Below are 17,313 nucleotides of genomic sequence, written 5' to 3' on the forward strand. Positions count from 1 at the left end.
TAGAGGGGGAGGGGGCGTGCGGCCTGCCCTGGCCGCCCCTCCTCTTCTCCACTAAGGCCCATGTAGGCCCATTAATCCCCCGGGGGGTTCCGGTAACCCCCCGGTACTCCGGTATATATCCGATAACCCCCGGAACCATTCCGGTGTCCGAATATAGTCGTCCAATATATCAATCTTCATGTCTCGGCCATTTCGAGACTCCTCGTTATGTCCATAATCACATCCGGGACTCCGAACAACCTTTGGTACATCAAAACATATAAACTCATAATATAACTGTCATCGAAACTTTAAGCGTGCGGACCCTATGGGTTCGAGAACTATGTAGACATGACCGAGACACGTCTCCGGTCAATAACCAATAGCGGAACCTGGATGCTCATATTGGCTCCCACATATTCTACGAAGATCTTTATCGGTCAGACCGCAGAACAACATACGGTGTTCCCTTTGTCATCGGTATGTTACTTGCCCGAGATTCGATCGTCGGTATCTCAATACCTAGTTCAATCTCGTTACCGGCAAGTCTCTTTACTCATTCTGTAATACATCATCCTGCAACTAACTCATTAGTTGCAATGCTTGCAAGGCTTAAGTGATGTGCATTACCGAGTGGGCCCAGAGATACCTCTCCGACAATCGGAGTGACAAATCCTAATCTTGAAATACGCCAACCCAACAAGTACCTTCGGAGACACCTGTAGAGCACCTTTATAATCACCCAGTTACGTTGTGACGTTTGGTAGCACACAAAGTGTTCCTCCGGTAAACGGGAGTTGCATAATCTCATAGTCATAGGAACATGTATAAGTCATGAAGAAAGCAATAGCAGAATACTAAACGATCGTGTGCTTAGCTAACGGAATGGGTCAAGTCAATCACACCATTCTCCTAATGATGTGATCCCGTTAATCAAATGACAACTCATGTCAATGGCTAGGAAACATAACCATCTTCGATCAACGAGCTAGTCAAGTAGAGGCATACTAGTGACACTCTGTTTGTCTATGTATTCACACAAGTATTATGTTTCCGGATAATACAATTCTAGCATGAATAATAAACATTTATCATGATATAAGGAAATAAATAATAACTTTATTATTGCCTCTAGGGCATATTTCCTTCACCACCTTCTTCAGCTCCTCCCGCTCCAGCTCCAGTTCCTTCACCTTGTCGGCATGGACCAGGGCATGAGCATTGAGTGCCTCCTTGTGCCTCTACTCCAACTCCTGGGTCCGCTGCGCAACGAGCTTCTCGACATCCTCATCCTTGCCGCGGAGTGTGGCGGTGAGCGCCTCCTCACGGGCGGCAAGCTCCTCCTCCTGGGAGTTCAGCAGAGCCTGGTGTTGTTGCCGAGCGGCGGCATCGTTGGCAGCCTGTTCCTTCGCCACCTCCTAGGCCTTCTCGACGTCAGCCTGCGTCAGGATGAGCTCCCGTTTGTGCTCAGCCAGCTCGTCCTGGCCGCCTTCAGTCCCTCCTGAGCCTCGCGTAACCAGGCCTGCTTCTGGGCGACACGCTCCTCAAGATCCGCCTCCGCCTTGTCCGATGCCGCCATCCTGGACTTCACCTTGTCTAGGCGGGCACGATGGAGCACCTGGAGCTTCTGGAAGTTGGCGCTCATGGCCCGGAGAAGCTTCTCCTCTTGGGAACCGCCATCACCGGCGCTCGGTTCATCAACAACCTGAAGCCTGGCAGTGGCGAGCGCCTCGTCGTCGAACACCTCCCCCTCGGTTGGCGCCCTGGTGCTCGCCGTCCCCGGGAGGTGGACGAATAGGTCGTCGCCCACCTTCAAGTACTTGCCCGGGCCAGGGGCTGGAGGGGAGGAAGGTTGGTTGTCATCCACCCCCTCCCCGGCAGGCCCCTTGCCGGCCTCTTCGACAGTGGCTTTGACGGCCTTCCCAGCAGGCCCCTTGGCGGCCTCCTCAGCGTCAGTCTTTGCGGCCTCCTCGGCAGTGATCTTGTCGGCCTCGGCCTCGGCGTCCCTGGTGACCTCCCCGATGACAGTATCAATGTCCTCCTGGTCCGCCGAGAGAGGGTCTGGATACCAAGAAGGATACTGATACGGGGCCAAAATCAAGGTCCAAGAAGAAGAAAAGACAGGGACGGAAGGAAGGCCACGTACCCGCGCCAAGTTGGGAAGAAGTCTTTCCCTCCCCGCCAACGTCCGTTGCCGGGATGGAGCCACTGCCGCCCAAGTTCACCTCCTCTGTGCGCGAGGGCTCAGTGCTTGAGGCCTTTGTCGGGGACGCCCCTCTGGGCGGCGTGGTTGACGAGGGTGGCGTGTTGGGGGTGGCCCTCAGCGGCTCCTCCTGCTGCCGCTCTCCTCCTGTGAACCCGGCAAGATTAGCACCAAGGGATCGTGCCCCAACGCACACCGACAGGAAGTGAGTAATGGACTCACGCTAGGGGCTAAAGCGGGGGCTGTTGTCCGGGCTGATCACCACTAACTCTGGCGTGCGCGAAGTGCTCACCGGGGGCTTGCCGCCTGTCGACATCTTGGCCCTCTTTGCCACCCTCTGAGCCAGAATCTCCATGTCCCTACAAGCACAAGATAACATTAAAAAGGATAACACCAGCTGAGGGTCAAAAATGATGGAAGGCAAGGTGCTTACTCGTCCCCTGCCTATTGCCTCCTCTTCGTCTTTGGGCTTAAGGACCCGAGATCGTACTCGGCCTCCGAGGTGCTGTCGGAAGGAGGAGGAGAAGGGGATGGGGTCCGGCGCCGCTTGGACGAGGAGGAGGCAGTCGTTGTCTTCTTCGCCACCGCGGCCTTCACCGTTTTCTTCGCTGCCGCGGCCTTCATCGCCCTCGTTTGGCGCACGAGCTACTCCTGAGCCGGTTGCCGCTGCATGGTCCTGCCAGGCCAGACCGGCTCGCTAGAGCTGGCTCGCCGCAAGACGCGTTTCTTCCCCGCGGCCGAGGGGTTATGGTCTGCCGCCTCGGCCTCCTCTTCGGATGACTCGTCGCCCACGTCTTCAACGAGGGGGCCCCGGCGCCGGCGCCGCTGGCCTCCCCGGCAGACTCCGCCCACTGGGCGAGCTCCTTCTTCTCCACGGCCGCATCGGCCTCGTCCTCCATGGCGCCGACGCTGCCGGCCTCCTTGGCAAGCACCGCCTCCGCCGCCCTGGCGGCGATGTAGTCCAGCTCCTCCTTGGTGGTGTCGCGGCCGTGCAGCGGCTCGTCGCGGACATAGTTCTTCGACAAGTTGTCGAAAAACTCCTGCACCTTCTCTGCTGGCGGCTCGCCCCAGGCCGGGTGCACGTTGAAGTCTGGCATCATGGCGATGATAGCGGACTGGCGAGAGTTGTTGCTCAGCGGGACCACTCTCGCCAGCAACCCAAACCCTTGACGGCCTTGCCGGTCCTCTCAGCCCTACCGTCGCTGTCCACATTGAGCTGAAAGACCCTCTGGCAAAAATGGGCATGCCCCAGCACCATGAAGTTGTGCTTCAGGCCTGGGCGGAGCCTCATGATATCGGCCGCATTCCTGAAGTCTGAGGCCGGCCTCCCCTTTTGTGCAGCGGGGCGATTCGGCGACAGATGAAATCAGCCCCAATCATCTCAAGGGTGAGCCCGGCCATGGTGAGGCGATAGATCCTGGTGGTGGCGACCGTGAGCTTCTTGTCGTTGGCGTCGAGGTCGCTCTAGTCCTTGCGGCGGGTCGGCGAGCTCTGACGAACTCGGCAGAACTCCTGCGGATCCTTCTCCCTGATCCAGAGCCACCGGCCCCGCCACTCGTCCACCTCTCCTTCTCGGCACCCTCCGAATATGTGCCCTTCTCCTGGGTCCTCGGGATCCAGGTGATGCACCCAGAAATGGCGTCCCCTGGCTGGATGCGAGGATAGAAGTAGTGGCGGAAGAGCGTCGTGCTGGGGAGCACTCCGGCAAAGCCCTCGCAGAGATGGGCGAAGAAGGCCATGCACGTCATGGCATTCTGCGTAAAGTCGAGGAGGTGAAAGTCATAGGTGTGCATGATGTCATTGAAGAAATCAGAGAAAGGGGGGCAGAGCCCGCAAGAAAAGTAGTCGACGAAGAAAGGGTACCGATCTGGACCGGCCTCGGCGAAGTCGGCGGGGATGATGTGCGTAGCGGGGTGCCCTGTCGTCTTCCTCCCCCACAGGGGCCTGAACCAGTCCCTGAGGGCGACCGCGTCAACCGTCGGGGGGAAGAGGGCGCGCTGCGTCCGGAGCACCACCAGCTCACTCTCCAGCGCCTCCTTCCCTCCGTCATCTTTGACCGCTCCCTTGCCCTTGCCTGTCTTGGGTGCCATGGTGACTGGGAGAGGGCAAAGAATCAAGGGCAATGGGGGCGTGACAGCGGCGAGCAGGGGCAAGACCTTTGACAAGAGCTTGAGGAATAAGAGGAGGGGACGGCGGTTCCGAGATTGGAGAGGGCGCAGAGGGTAAATGAGCAGTGCCCTTGCGGTTTTCCCCTTTTATGGGGAAAACGCGGGCCACCTCTTTACCATTTACCGCGACGTGAAGCGAGCATGCTGCGGCTGCCCCACACATGACCCCCACGTCACGCATTCAACGCGGGTCGTGGGGAAGCGCAACGAGCAAGGGAGTTACTGCAGTAAAAACTCTGCCTCGCGTGCCTGCGCACCGTTCTGCGCCTGGCCCAACAATGCTCTGCGCTTATGTGTGGCCCAGGCCCACGGGCTCCTGTCGGTGTACAAAAGTAGGTGTCCTTTTGGTACCCCTTTACTTATGCGCGAGCAGTTGCAGCCGCGCCCGCGGCCACGCTTGGCGGGGTAGAGGGAGCGAAGGCACAAGACTACCAAAGCAATGACAAGACAGAAGCGCAAGATGCGAAGGAACAAGGTGGGCTCTCCCCGGCAGGAGCCTTGCCGGGGCAGCTTACGTAGCCCCGGCAAGGGCCCTTGCCGGGGCAACTTGCCCAACACCAGCAGAGCCGCCACCCTTGAGCCTAAGAGTTCTAACACCATCGACAACATTGGAACCAAGGCTCGGGAGGTGCCTGCATGGTGGCATGCAGATCTTTGTCAAGACCATGGACATACAATACTAGATGAGAACCAAAAGACGAAGACCTCCGGCAAAATCCTTGCCGGAGACGCCCACAAGACCCCCGGCAAGACCCTTGCCAGGGACGCCTACAAGACCTCGGCAAGGCTCTTGCCGAGGACACCTACGAGGCCGCAGCCAGGCCCATGCCAAGGCCCCACCGCCGTTCCCACACAGCTGCCAGCCCGCCAACTAGGCAGGTACCTGCGTGGCGGCATGCAGCTCCCAGGTCAACTCAGCAAGCACCTACGTGGTGGCATGCAGATCTTCGTGAAGACCCTGCCACCACACCAGCTCAGCAGCCTGCCAGCCTACATGGCACTGCATGCCTCGTTGGCCTGGACGCGTGTCAGAGCAAGGCGAAGCGGCGACGGACGGGACAGGCTTCGTTGTCATCCCCGATAAAGCAAGAGGACACCTAAGTAGCGCATTTAATGCGTTTTGTCCTGTGATGTCAGGCGATAAGCTTGTACACTATACATACTTTCCACCTCCTGTGTGCCACTGTAGCAGCCCCTTTCACTATAAAAGGAGGCCCGCGGCGTACTGAGAGAGGATTCAGACTTTTTGGACCCTGCACGTGATACGTCTCCAACGTATCTATAATTTTTTATTGTTCCATGCTATTATATTATCCATCTAGGATGTTTTATATGCATTTATATGCTATTTTATATGATTTTTGGGACTAGCATATTAACCTAGAGCCCAGTGCCATTGTTTTTTCCTTGTTTTTGAGTATCGCAGAAAAAGAAAACCAAACGGAGTCCAATTGACCTGAAATTTCACGGATATTATTTTTGGACCAGAACGCGGAGTATCGGAGATGGGCTAGAAGAGTCCCGAGGCACCCACGAGAGTGGGGAGCGTGCCCTACCCCCTGGGCGCGCCCCCTACCTCGTGGCCGCCTCGGAGACCCCCCCTGACTTGTCCCCAACGCCAAAACCTCTTATATATACCCAAACTTCCAGAACATAACCTAGATCGGGAGTTCCGCCGCCGCAAGCCTCTGTAGCCACCAAAAACCAATTGGGACCCTGTTCCAGCACCCTGTCGGAGGGGGGATCCCTCACCGGTGGCCATCTTCATCATCCCGGCGCTCTCCATGACGAGGAGGGAGTAGTTCATCCTCGGGGCTGAGGGTATGTACTAGTAGCTATGTGTTTGATCTCTCTCTCTCTTTCATGTTCCTGATTCGGCACGATCTTGATGTATCGCGAGCTTTGCTATTATAGTTGGATCTTATGATGTTTCTCCCCCTCTACTCTCTTGTAACGGATTGAGTTTTCCCTTTGAAGTTATCTTATCGGATTGAGTCTTTAAGGATTTGAGAACACTTTGTGTATGTCTTGCATGTGCTTATCTGTGGTGACAATGGGATATTCACGTGATCTACTTGATGTATGTTCTGGTGATCAACTTGCGGGTTCAGTGACCTTGTGAACTTATGCATAGGGGTTGGCACACGTTTTCGTCTTGACTCTCCGGTAGAAACTTTGGGGCACTCTTTGAAGTACTTTGTGTAGGTTTGAATAGATGAATCAGAGATTGTGTGATGCATATATATCGTATAATCATACCCGCGGATACTTGTGGTGACATTGGAGTATCTAGGTGACATTAGGGTTTTGGTTGATTTGTGTCTTAAGGTGTTATTCTAGTACGAACTCTAGGATAGATCGAACGGAAAGAATAGCTTCGTGTTATTTTACTACGGACTCTTGAATAGATCGATCAGAAAGGATAACTTTGAGGTGGTTTTGTACCCTACCATAATCTCTTCGTTTGTTCTCCACTATTAGTAAGTTTGGAGTGACTCTTTGTTGCATGTTGAGGGATAGTTATATGATCCAATTATGTTATTATTGTTGAGAGAACTTGCACTAGTGAAAGTATGAACCCTAGGCCTTGTTTCAACGCATTGCAATACCGTTTACGCTCACTTTTATCATTAGTTACCTTGCTGTTTTTATATTTTCAGATTACAAAAACCTATATCTACCATCCATAATGCACTTGTATCACCATCTCTTCGCTGAACTAGTGCACCTATACAATTTACCATTGTGGGTGTGTTGGGGACACAAGAGACTCTTTGTTATTTGGTTGCAGGGCTGTTTGAGAGAGACCATCTTGATCCTACACCTCCCACGGATTGATAAACCTTAGGTCATCCACTTGAGGGAAATTTACTACTGTCCTACAAACCTCTGCACTTGGAGGCCCAACAACGTCTACAAGAAGAAGGTTGCATAGTAGACATCAAGAAATTTCCGGCACCATTGCCGGGGAGGTGAGTGCTTGAAGGTATATCTTTAGATCTTGCAATCGAATATTTTAGTTTCTTGTTTTATCATTAGTTTAGTTTATAAAAGAAAACTACAAAAAATGGAATTGAGGGTGCGTCATATGCTTCATCTTTTTAATGTCTTTCATGAAAATAATGGGAAGGAAAATTGTGCTCAAGTACTAGAAGAAGTACATAGAATGCTTGGCATAAAATATGTGAATGATGAGCATTATTGCAATGTTGTTAGTATGAATTCTTTGAATACCCATGATGCTAATGATATGCAAAGCCACAAGCTTGGGGATGCTATGTTTGATGAAGATGATATTTTAAGTCCCCTAAGTTTTGATGAGAATATTTATTTTGATGATAGCATGCCTCCTATTTACGATGATGATTGTGATGACATGTATGCTATAAAGAATAAAGATAACCATGAAACTTTTCACCATGATTTTAATTTTCAATTGGATTATGCTTCACATGATAGTTATTTTGTTGACTTTGCTCCCACTACTGTTAATGAGAATAAATTTGCTTATGTGGATAGTAGTAAAATTTCTATGCAAGTAGATCATGAAAGAATGATTTATGTGCTGGTTATATGGTTGAATTCATTCATGATGCTACTAAAAATTATTATGAGAGAGGATCATATGCTTCTACATATTGCAATAATATCATGTTTCCTCTCTATGTGCTTAAAATCTTGAAGCTATGCCTGTTTTGCTTTCCTATGCTAGTCGATTATTGTTCCCATAAGTTGTTTGCTCACAAAATCCCTATGCATAGGAAGTGGGTTAGGCTTAAATGTGCTAGTTATATTCTTCATGATGCTCTCTTTATATTTCAAATCTTATCTTTTATGTGAGCATCATTGAAATCATCATGCCTAGCTAGGGGCGTTAAACGTTAGCGCTTGTTAGGAGGCAACCCAATTTTATTTTTTTCTTTGCATTTTGCTCCTGTTAGTAATAAATAATTCATCTAGCTTCTGTTTAGATGTGGTTTTATGTTTTAATTAGTGTTTGTGCCAAGTAAAACCTTTGAGAAGACTTGGTTGAAGTCTTTCCGATCTTGCTGTAAAAAACAGAAACTTTTGCGCTCATGAGATTAGATGCCATTTTTTACTGGTGAGTGCTTTTAGGTTTATTCTTTTTGAAGATGATTAATAGAGAAATTCCTCAGGTCCACCAATTTATTTCAGAATTTTTGGAGTTCCATAAGTATTCGAACAAAACAGATTACTACAGACTGTTCTGTTTTTGACAGATTCTGTTTTCTATGTGTTGTTTGCTTATTTTGATGAATCTATGAGTAGTATCGGAGGGTATGAACCATAGAGAAGTTGGAACACAGTAGATATTACCCCAATATGAATTTAGAAGGAGTTCACAGCAGAACCTAAGTGATGGTTTTATTTTCTTATACTAACGGAGCTTACGAGTTTTCTGTTGAGTTCTGTGTTGTGAAGTTTTCAAGTTTTGGATAAAGATTCGATGGACTATGAAATAAGGAGTGGCAGGATTCCCAAGGCACCCCAAGGTAATATTAAAGGACAACCAAGAGCCTAAGCTTGGGGATGCCCCGTAAGGCATCCCCTCTTTCGTCTTCGTTCATCGGTAACTTTACTTGGAGCGATATTTTTATTCACCACATGATATGTGTTTTGCTTGGAGCGTCATTTTATTTTCTTTTGTTTTGCTTGCTGTTTGAATAAAATAACAAGATCTGAAATTCTTAAATGTTAGAGAGTCTTCACATAGTTACATAATTATTCAACTACTCATTGATCTTCACTTATATCTTTTGGAGTAGTTTGTCATTTGCTCTAGTGCTTCACTTATATCTTCTTAGAGCATGGCGGTAGTTTTATTTTGAAGAAATTGTTGATCTCTCATGCTTCATTTATATCATTTTGAGAGTCTTTTAGAACAACATGGTAATTTTCTTTGATTACAAATTTAGTCCTAATATGATGGGCATCCAAGATGGGTATAATAAAAACTTCCATATAGAGTGCATTGAATACTATGAGAAGTTTGATACTTGATGATTGTTTTGAGATATGAAGATGGTGATATTAGAGTCGTGCTAGTTGAGTAATTGTGAAATTGAGGAATACTTGTGTTGAGGTTTGCAAGTCCCGTAGCATGCACGTATGGTAACCGTTGTGTGACAAATTTGAAGCATGATGTGTTTCTTTGATTGTCCTCCTTATGAGTGGCGATCGGGGACGAGCGATGGTCTTTTCCTACCAATCTATCCCCCTAGCAGCATGCGCGTAGTGCTTGGTTTTGATGACTTGTAGATTTTTTCAATAAGTATGTGAGTTCTTTATGACTAATGTTGAGCCCATGGATTATACGCACTCTCACCCTTCCATCATTGCTAGCCTCTTCGGTACCGTGCATTGCCCTTTCTCACCTTGAGAGTTGGTGCAAACTTTGCTGGTGCATCCAAACCCCGTGATACGATACGCTCTATCACACATCAGCCTCCTTATATCTTCCTCAAAACAGCCACCATACCTACTTATTATGGCATTTCCATAGCCATTCCGAGATATATTGCCATGCAACTTTCCACCGTTCCGTTTATTATGACACGCTTCATCATTGTCATATTGCCTTGCATGATCATGTAGTTGACATCATATTTGTGTCAAGGCCATCATGCATAATTTTTCATACATGTCACTCTTGATTCATTGCCCATCCTGGTACACCGCCGGAGGCAGTCATATAGAGTTATATCTTGTTCTAGTATCGAGTTGTAATCTTTGCGATGTAAATAAATAGAAGTGTGATGACCATCATTATTAGAGCATTGTCCCGTCTGAAAAAAAGAAAGGCCAAATAAAAAAAGGAAGGCCCAAAAAAAAGGCAGAAGGGACAATGCTACTATCCTTTTTCCACACTTGTGCTTAAAAGTAGCACCATGATCTTCGTGATAGAAAGTCTTTTATTTTGTCACTTTCATATACTAGTGGGAATTTTTCATTATAGAACTTGGCTTGTATATTCCAACAATGGGCTTCCTCAAATGCCCTAGGTCTTCGTGAGCAAGCAAGTTGGATGCACACCCACTTAGTTTCTTTTGTTGAGCTTTCAAACATTTATAGCTCTAGTGCATCTGTTGCATGGCAATCCCTACACCTCGCATTGACATCAATTGATGGGCATCTCCATAGCCCATTGATTAGCCGCGTCAATGTGAGACTTTCTCCTTTTTTGTCTTCTCCACACAACTCCCATCATTATATTCTATTCCACCCATAGTGCTATGCCCATGGCTCACGCTCATGTATTGCGTGAAAGTTGAAAAAGATTGAGAATACTAAAGTATGAAACAATTGCTTGGCTTGTCATCGGGGTTGTGCATGATGAGAGCATTTTTGTGTGACGAAAATGAAGCATGGCCAAACTATATGATTTTGTAGGGATGAGCTTTCTTTGACTATATTATTTTGATAAGACATAATTGCTTGGTTAGTATGCTTGAAGTATTATTATTTTTATGTTAATATTAAACTTTTGTCTTGAATCTTATGGATCTGAATATTCTTGCCACAATAAAGAAGATTACATTGATAAATATGTTAGGTAGCATTCCACATCAAAAATTCTATTTTTATCATTTACCTACTCAAGGACGAGCATGAATTAAGCTTGGGGATGCTTGATACGTCTCCAACGTATCTATAATTTTTGCTTGTTCCATGCTATTATATTATCCATCTAGGATGTTTTATATGCATTTATATGCTATTTTATATGATTTTTGGGACTAACCTATTAACCTAGAGCCCAGTGCTAGTTTTTGTTTCTTCCTTGTTTTTGAGTATCGCAGAAAAGGAAAACCAAACGGAGTCCAATTGACCTGAAATTTCATAAAGATTATTTTTGGACCAGAAGAAGCCCACGGAGTATCGGAGATGGGCTAGAAGAGTCCCGAGGCACCCACGAGGGTGGGGGCGCGCCCCCTACCTCGTGGCCGCCTCGGAGACCCCCTGACTTGTCCCCGACGCCGACACCTCTTATATATACCCAAACTTCTAGAACATAACCTAGATCGGGAGTTCCGCCGCCGCAAGCCTATATAGCCACCAAAAACCAATCGGGACCCTGTTCCGGCACCCTGCCGGAGGGGGGATCCCTCACCGGTGGCCATCTTCATCATCCCAGTGCTCTCCATGACGAGGAGGGAGTAGTTCACCCTCGGGGCTGAGGGTATGTACCAGTAGCTATGTGTTTGATCTCTCTCTCTCGTGTTCTTGATTCGGCATGATCTTGATGTATCGCGAGCTTTGCTATTATAGTTGGATCTTATGATGTTTCTCCCCCTCTACTCTCTTGTAATGGATTGAGTTTTCCCTTTGACGTTATCTTATCGGATTGAATCTTTAAGGATTTGAGAACACTTTATGTATGTCTTGCATGTGCTTATCTGTGGTGACAATTGGATATTCACGTGATCTACTTGATGTATATTTTGGTGATCAACTTGCGGGTTCAGTGACCTTGTGAACTTATGCATAGGGGTTGGCACACGTTTTCGTCTTGACTCTCCGGTAGAAACTTTGGGGCACTCTTTGAAGTACTTTGTGTAGGTTTGAATAGATGAATCAAAGATTGTGTGATGCATATATATCGTATAATCATACTCGCGGATACTTGTGGTGACATTGGAGTATCTAGGTGACATTAGGGTTTTGGTTGATTTGTGTCTTAAGGTGTTATTCTAGTACGAACTCTAGGATAGATCGAACGGAAAGAATAGCTTCGTGTTATTTTACTACGGACTCTTGAATAAATCGATCAGAAAGGATAACTTTAAGGTGGTTTCGTACCCTACCATAATCTCTTCGTTTGTTCTCTGCTATTAGTAAGTTTAGAGTGACTCTTTGTTGCATGTTGAGGGATAGTTATATGATCCAATTATGTTATTATTATTGAGAGAACTTGCACTAGTGAAAGTATGAACCCTAGGCCTTGTTTCAACGCATTGCAATACCGTTTATGCTCACTTTTATCATTAATTACCTTGCTACTTTTATATTTTCAGATTACAAAAATCTATATCTACCATCCATACTGCACTTGTATCACCATCTCTTCGCTGAACTAGTGCACCTATACAATTTACCATTGTATTGGGTGTGTTGGGGACACAAAAAACTCTTTGTTATTTGATTGCAGGGTTGTTTGAGAGAGACCATCTTCATCCTACACCTCCCACGGATTGATAAATCTTAGGTCATCCAGGTCATCCACTTGAGAGAAATTTGCTACTACAAACCTCTGCACTTGGAGGCCCAACAACGTCTACAAGAAGAAGGTTGCGTAGTAGACATCAGCACGTTGACATAAGCTTTGGTCGTGCTCCGGCCAGAAAAAGATACATAAGTACACTGCGGCCAAAGTATTACAAACTGACAAACATAGTTGGCCACCTCGCTAGAACAAAGCATCTCAGACGCCTCTACTCCTGTTGCTTTTCCTTGTGCAGGAGGCTGTTGACGGAGCATGCAATGACACAGGTGGCCATGGCAGCGACACGCGCAGTGACGCAGGTCTCCGAACTGATGGTCGCGACGAACTCGGCCACCCTGTAACCACGGGGTTGGACTGAGCATGGCGCTGAAGTTGAGTAGAACATTTAGGAATTAGGATAATTAGGAAGCAACAAACAGGTGAAGAAATCATGAAGTGAAATGAGTTATAGAAGACAATATGCATTACACCTTGCTGATTTCTCAACTGAAACTACTGCACAGCTGCCATATTTGACTGAGCTACCCTGAAGTTGCTGGAATGGACAAAAGTCTCAATCAGAATCTCACCATCGTTTTAAACTAGAATGAATTTCTGAAAATTAACCCAGTTCTGTTAGCTGCTGACTTGAGAAGAGCCATCCTTTTTGCATCGAAGAGTTGTTGTGATGTACTGAGCAATTGCTTTTTTGACCTTACAAAATTATGTGCGATGAATCTCTCTAATATGGATGTGTGAACCTTCCAAAATTAAATATGGATGTGTAAACATGGCATCTTGTTTTTTTTTCAGAAAAACAACAGGAGCGCATCCGCATAGTTATTCATCTCCATATCAATAATACTTGGCCACCAAAAACCCGACAAATGTTTTTTCCTGAAAACACAACACATTTTTGGAATGCATCAGTACAAGCTAACATTTTTCAGTTTTCAGAAGCAATCAAACTTGCTAATTAATACTCATGTACTTACTGGGACCATACATATCCTAATATTAGTAATCATGTACTTACTGCGGCCTGCACTCAGCTCCTTGAGTGACCGGCCACAAAACAAGAAGTTGTACTGTTGAGCAGGAGGTCCTCGACCCCATGACTCCTCCAGCAGGCTCCACTGTTTGCCACTGAAGCATAAGCCATGCCGTTGGAGTGGGACGTGTCCACGCGGCACAACTTTAGAAGCTGGTTCTATAGAAAATATTTTTCATTAAATGGCCACAACTTTCAGTGCAATAGTTCAAACATTTTAGTGCAAAAACCTACGTGTCAAAGATGTGCGTGTAGCTGGCAGCGATGCTGGTGTTTCCTTGTGGCTATGATGTGGACGGCAACGACTTGTGAATCTCCCTATCACCCATGAAGTAATACAAAGAACAACTATAAGAAGTAACCATTGGAAGTTCACTGATCCTCATTATCCTATCAAACTTGGACTGAAACAATACTGCTGAAAGAACCTGATGCAATAGAAATAAAACTTAACATAAGGACTACTCCCTCCGTTCCTAAATATTTGTCTTTCTAAAGATTTCAAATGGACTACCACATACGGATGTATATAGACACATTTTAGAGTATAGATTCACTCATTTTGCTTCGTATGTAGTCACTTATTAAAATCTCTAGAAAGACAAATATTTAGGAACGGAGGGAGTATATAATAGTGAATAGGACTGGACTAGCATGCGTAATTTTAACAAACTAGCTATATTGCTTCAGCTCAGTAGTAATACATGCTTCAGTTCAGTAGCAATAGATAAATAGTAGAACTGGACCTTTTTTCTCTTGCTGTCTTTGAGAGAGAAAGAGATGAGAGGTTGTCGCCGCCAATCTCCCTCTTGCTGCAGTTCAAGAGAGAAATAAATTAATGAGAGAAAAGTACCCAAGAAAGGAAAAACAAAGATGGAGGCATGAACTGATGCTAGTCATTTTGTTGAACCTCCACCGAAGAACTCCTATAGGTCGTATAGAAGAGAAACCAGAGATGAGGTTAGTGTCATGGAGCTGGTGCAGTACGGCGACCTCGCCGTAGATGCAACACCCCAACGGCCCAACACACGAGCACCTCACATATATATGGGAACGGTGCTAGACGTCATGGTGGTTCTGGACTGGCTCGAGGGCACGCCTGGCACCATTGAGGCAGACTGTGGGGGCTGGCTGGGGGAGGTCATGGCGGTGGTGACACACGCCGGAGTGGGGAACGGCGACCCACACAAGAATTTTGTAGCAGCTGAGGTGGCATACGCGCACGGGAGAAGGAAAGCAACCACGCGTGGGGGCGGCGAGTGGTTGTGACGGTGCGCTTTCCCTCTTGGTTATTTATCAATTACATAGCTCCAAAAGAAAGGTAACTGATACAACTACTAGCAATGTGCTAAAAGAACATTAGTATCCATTAGTTGGGAATCCTGTGTATTTGCCTCTCTGTATTCGAAATTGCTTCAATTGATGGATCATTAGATAGCATGCATGATCTGTATAATTGTGAAGTTAGTAACAGTTCTACATTAAAATTCCCAGAGAACTTTCTAGAAAATTCATTAACCAAAGTGACAGTATGGTGCTCATTCTCAAGCACAATGACAAGTACTTGTTTGTGCTATATGAAGAAGATGGAAGCACAAACGAAATCAGACTCACCATCGGGAAGTAGATGAACTGAAAAGCATACAAAAGATGAACTTGTGCATCTTGTTTTAACTTCAACCTACAAAAAAAGGAACAAATATGAGAGATGAGTTTTTGTCAAGAACTTACCAGGGTTTGGTGTTCGAACTTTTAAATGTTTGCGCTACCGGAAATAGAGAATAGCAGCATGCCTCGACCATATCGGCGACTTCGTCATGGGCGGCCTCTCGTACTCCGTGAAGGCAACACATACACACACGAACTGACCAGAATACACAGCACGACCGGCTAGATAAACAAACCAATAATAATAAATGTCTTCTCGATTATGAACTGATAAGAATACACAACACGGACAGCTAGCCATGAACTTCTTAAACTCCCCTAAAATAAGGTTTAGGTTTTTAATGGGTTTTTTGGTGTTCACGTTCTTTATGAAGTTCCTGACTTCTCGACTATGAACTTACTACATAGAAGGATGCTCACATACATGTATAACTTGACAGGAGCTGACAGAAAATGTTGTAGCAAAATGGCATTTTTATTCAACATAATAATACAATCATATCTTGTAATACATCCACAATGGAATCAAATGCACAGTAAAATGGCAGCATTACACATACTCGAGAACTAACAGATTATTCTTCAGTTACTCTGATCAACTTACAGTTTTCTTCAGAAATTGGATGAAAAATAGCATCGACTATGCTATCAATTTTTTGCATCTCTAGCACACTTGTTGGCACTATTGTTCGTCACACGATGAACCTCTTTTTTTGCTATTTTTCTTGACTGTCATAGAATAAAATATTGAACTATTTCGTATAAGTATAGTTGAACTTTTGTGTTTTTCTGGTTACTGAAGTAGTATCAGAACAGCTGCTGCATACGTATATGAACTGACACCTTTTTTCCAATGAATTCTTGTAATATATTGTATTAGAACTACTGCAGCAGTATCTATATAGTACCACGCATGCTCATCACAGAAAGCGTGGAATTCAGGAGATAGAAAGAACAAGAGCAAAAGTACAGGGGGTGTGTTCTTCACTGTTTGGTTTACAGGGGTGCCAATGATGAATTGAATAATTTTAGTTCCATCTTCTCCCCTCAGGTCTGATTCAAGAGCAAAATCAGTTCAATTCAAAATAAATTGGCAGTTTACGAATTTTGTGCTAAGCAAGCATACACATCAGCACATGGAATGCCTTGGTGAAATGCACTCACTCAGTCCCCAAAATCAAAAAAGAAAACTACAAAGGCGGAAGAAAACGAGAGGGAAGATTTTGAGTTCTGACCATTGCTTTTGTTGAACGCCCCCTCATTGAACGGCATTGATTGGCAGTGGTGAACGGACTAGGGTAGCGGCTGTGAACGACCTGGGGCGGCATCGCAGTGCAAGGCGGGCTGGGGAAGCACAGCAAGGTGGAAGGTCGGCTAGAGCAGCGCGGCGCGGTGGGACGCCGGCTGGAGTATCGCGGCGGCGAGGTAGGGCCTGACAACGCAGCCGAGGAAGGTAGGCGACGCGGTGGAGGTGGCCTGGTAGGCGGCGCGGTGGAGGTGGCGGCGGGGGCCTGGGGGCGCGGCTACCGAGGCCAGGCGGCACGGCGGAGGTGGTCTGGCGGCGCGGCGGCCGGGGCCTGGGGGCGCGGCGGCGGGGGCCTGGGAGCGTGGCGACCGGGCCTGGGGTCGCAGCGGAGGTTGCATCACGGCACGGTGGCGGTGGCCTGGGGGTGCGGCGGAGGTGGCCTGGAGACGCGGCGGCGCGGGGTGCAGCGAGGGATTGGGGATCGGGGAGTTCGGGGACGACTGCGGTCGGGCCGGGGTGTTTTTTATATGGGCTGCTTCTGAGGTTCGAGAACACGGATCGGGCCTATATAGGGCGCCAGGGTAACAGAATACGAATAGTCCAGCCTATATAGATATATATATATAGTCGCAACTATATGGGGTGTTAGCAAGATCATTTGTGTGTCGCTTTGCAAGTTTTTATTTATTGTCTGAGAAACGAGAAAAACTTCAAACAGTTCGGCCGCAGGGTACGGCCAGAGGCGTAGACCTTGTTGGTATTTTAATTTCAGGA

The 17,313-nt window shown here is 46.9% G+C and overlaps 1 protein-coding gene across 25 annotated transcripts; it reads right to left on the reverse strand.

Moving 5' to 3' along the window:
* Positions 1-12,605: 12,605 nt before the first annotated feature.
* On the reverse strand, positions 12,606-17,065 carry LOC123119864 (uncharacterized). Of its 25 annotated transcripts, none has more exons than XR_006459032.1 (9): positions 16,529-17,065; positions 16,264-16,346; positions 15,395-15,515; positions 15,240-15,306; positions 14,372-14,437; positions 13,860-13,943; positions 13,570-13,784; positions 13,066-13,471; positions 12,606-12,961 (listed from the first exon to the last, which is right to left on the reverse strand). XR_006459032.1 is itself a non-coding variant. In XM_044539814.1 (9 exons), exons 1-7 carry the CDS (start codon positions 16,563-16,565, stop codon positions 13,419-13,421), a joined length of 576 nt encoding a protein of 191 aa, XP_044395749.1. In that variant the 5' UTR covers positions 16,566-17,065; the 3' UTR covers positions 12,606-12,961; positions 13,066-13,130; positions 13,223-13,418. The 25 variants fall into 25 exon arrangements, 19 of the variants coding, with proteins under 19 accessions (XP_044395749.1, XP_044395744.1, XP_044395742.1 ...); XM_044539814.1 differs by lacking the exon at positions 16,264-16,346 and having other exon boundaries at positions 13,066-13,130; positions 13,223-13,471; positions 13,611-13,784; positions 15,395-15,489; XM_044539809.1 differs by lacking the exon at positions 16,264-16,346 and having other exon boundaries at positions 12,606-12,930; positions 13,066-13,130; positions 13,223-13,471; positions 15,395-15,489.
* Between the last annotated feature and the right edge of the window lie 248 nt (positions 17,066-17,313).

This window comes from Triticum aestivum, chromosome 5D, assembly GCF_018294505.1.
Source record: "Triticum aestivum cultivar Chinese Spring chromosome 5D, IWGSC CS RefSeq v2.1, whole genome shotgun sequence".
Lineage (NCBI taxonomy): Eukaryota > Viridiplantae > Streptophyta > Magnoliopsida > Poales > Poaceae > Triticum > Triticum aestivum.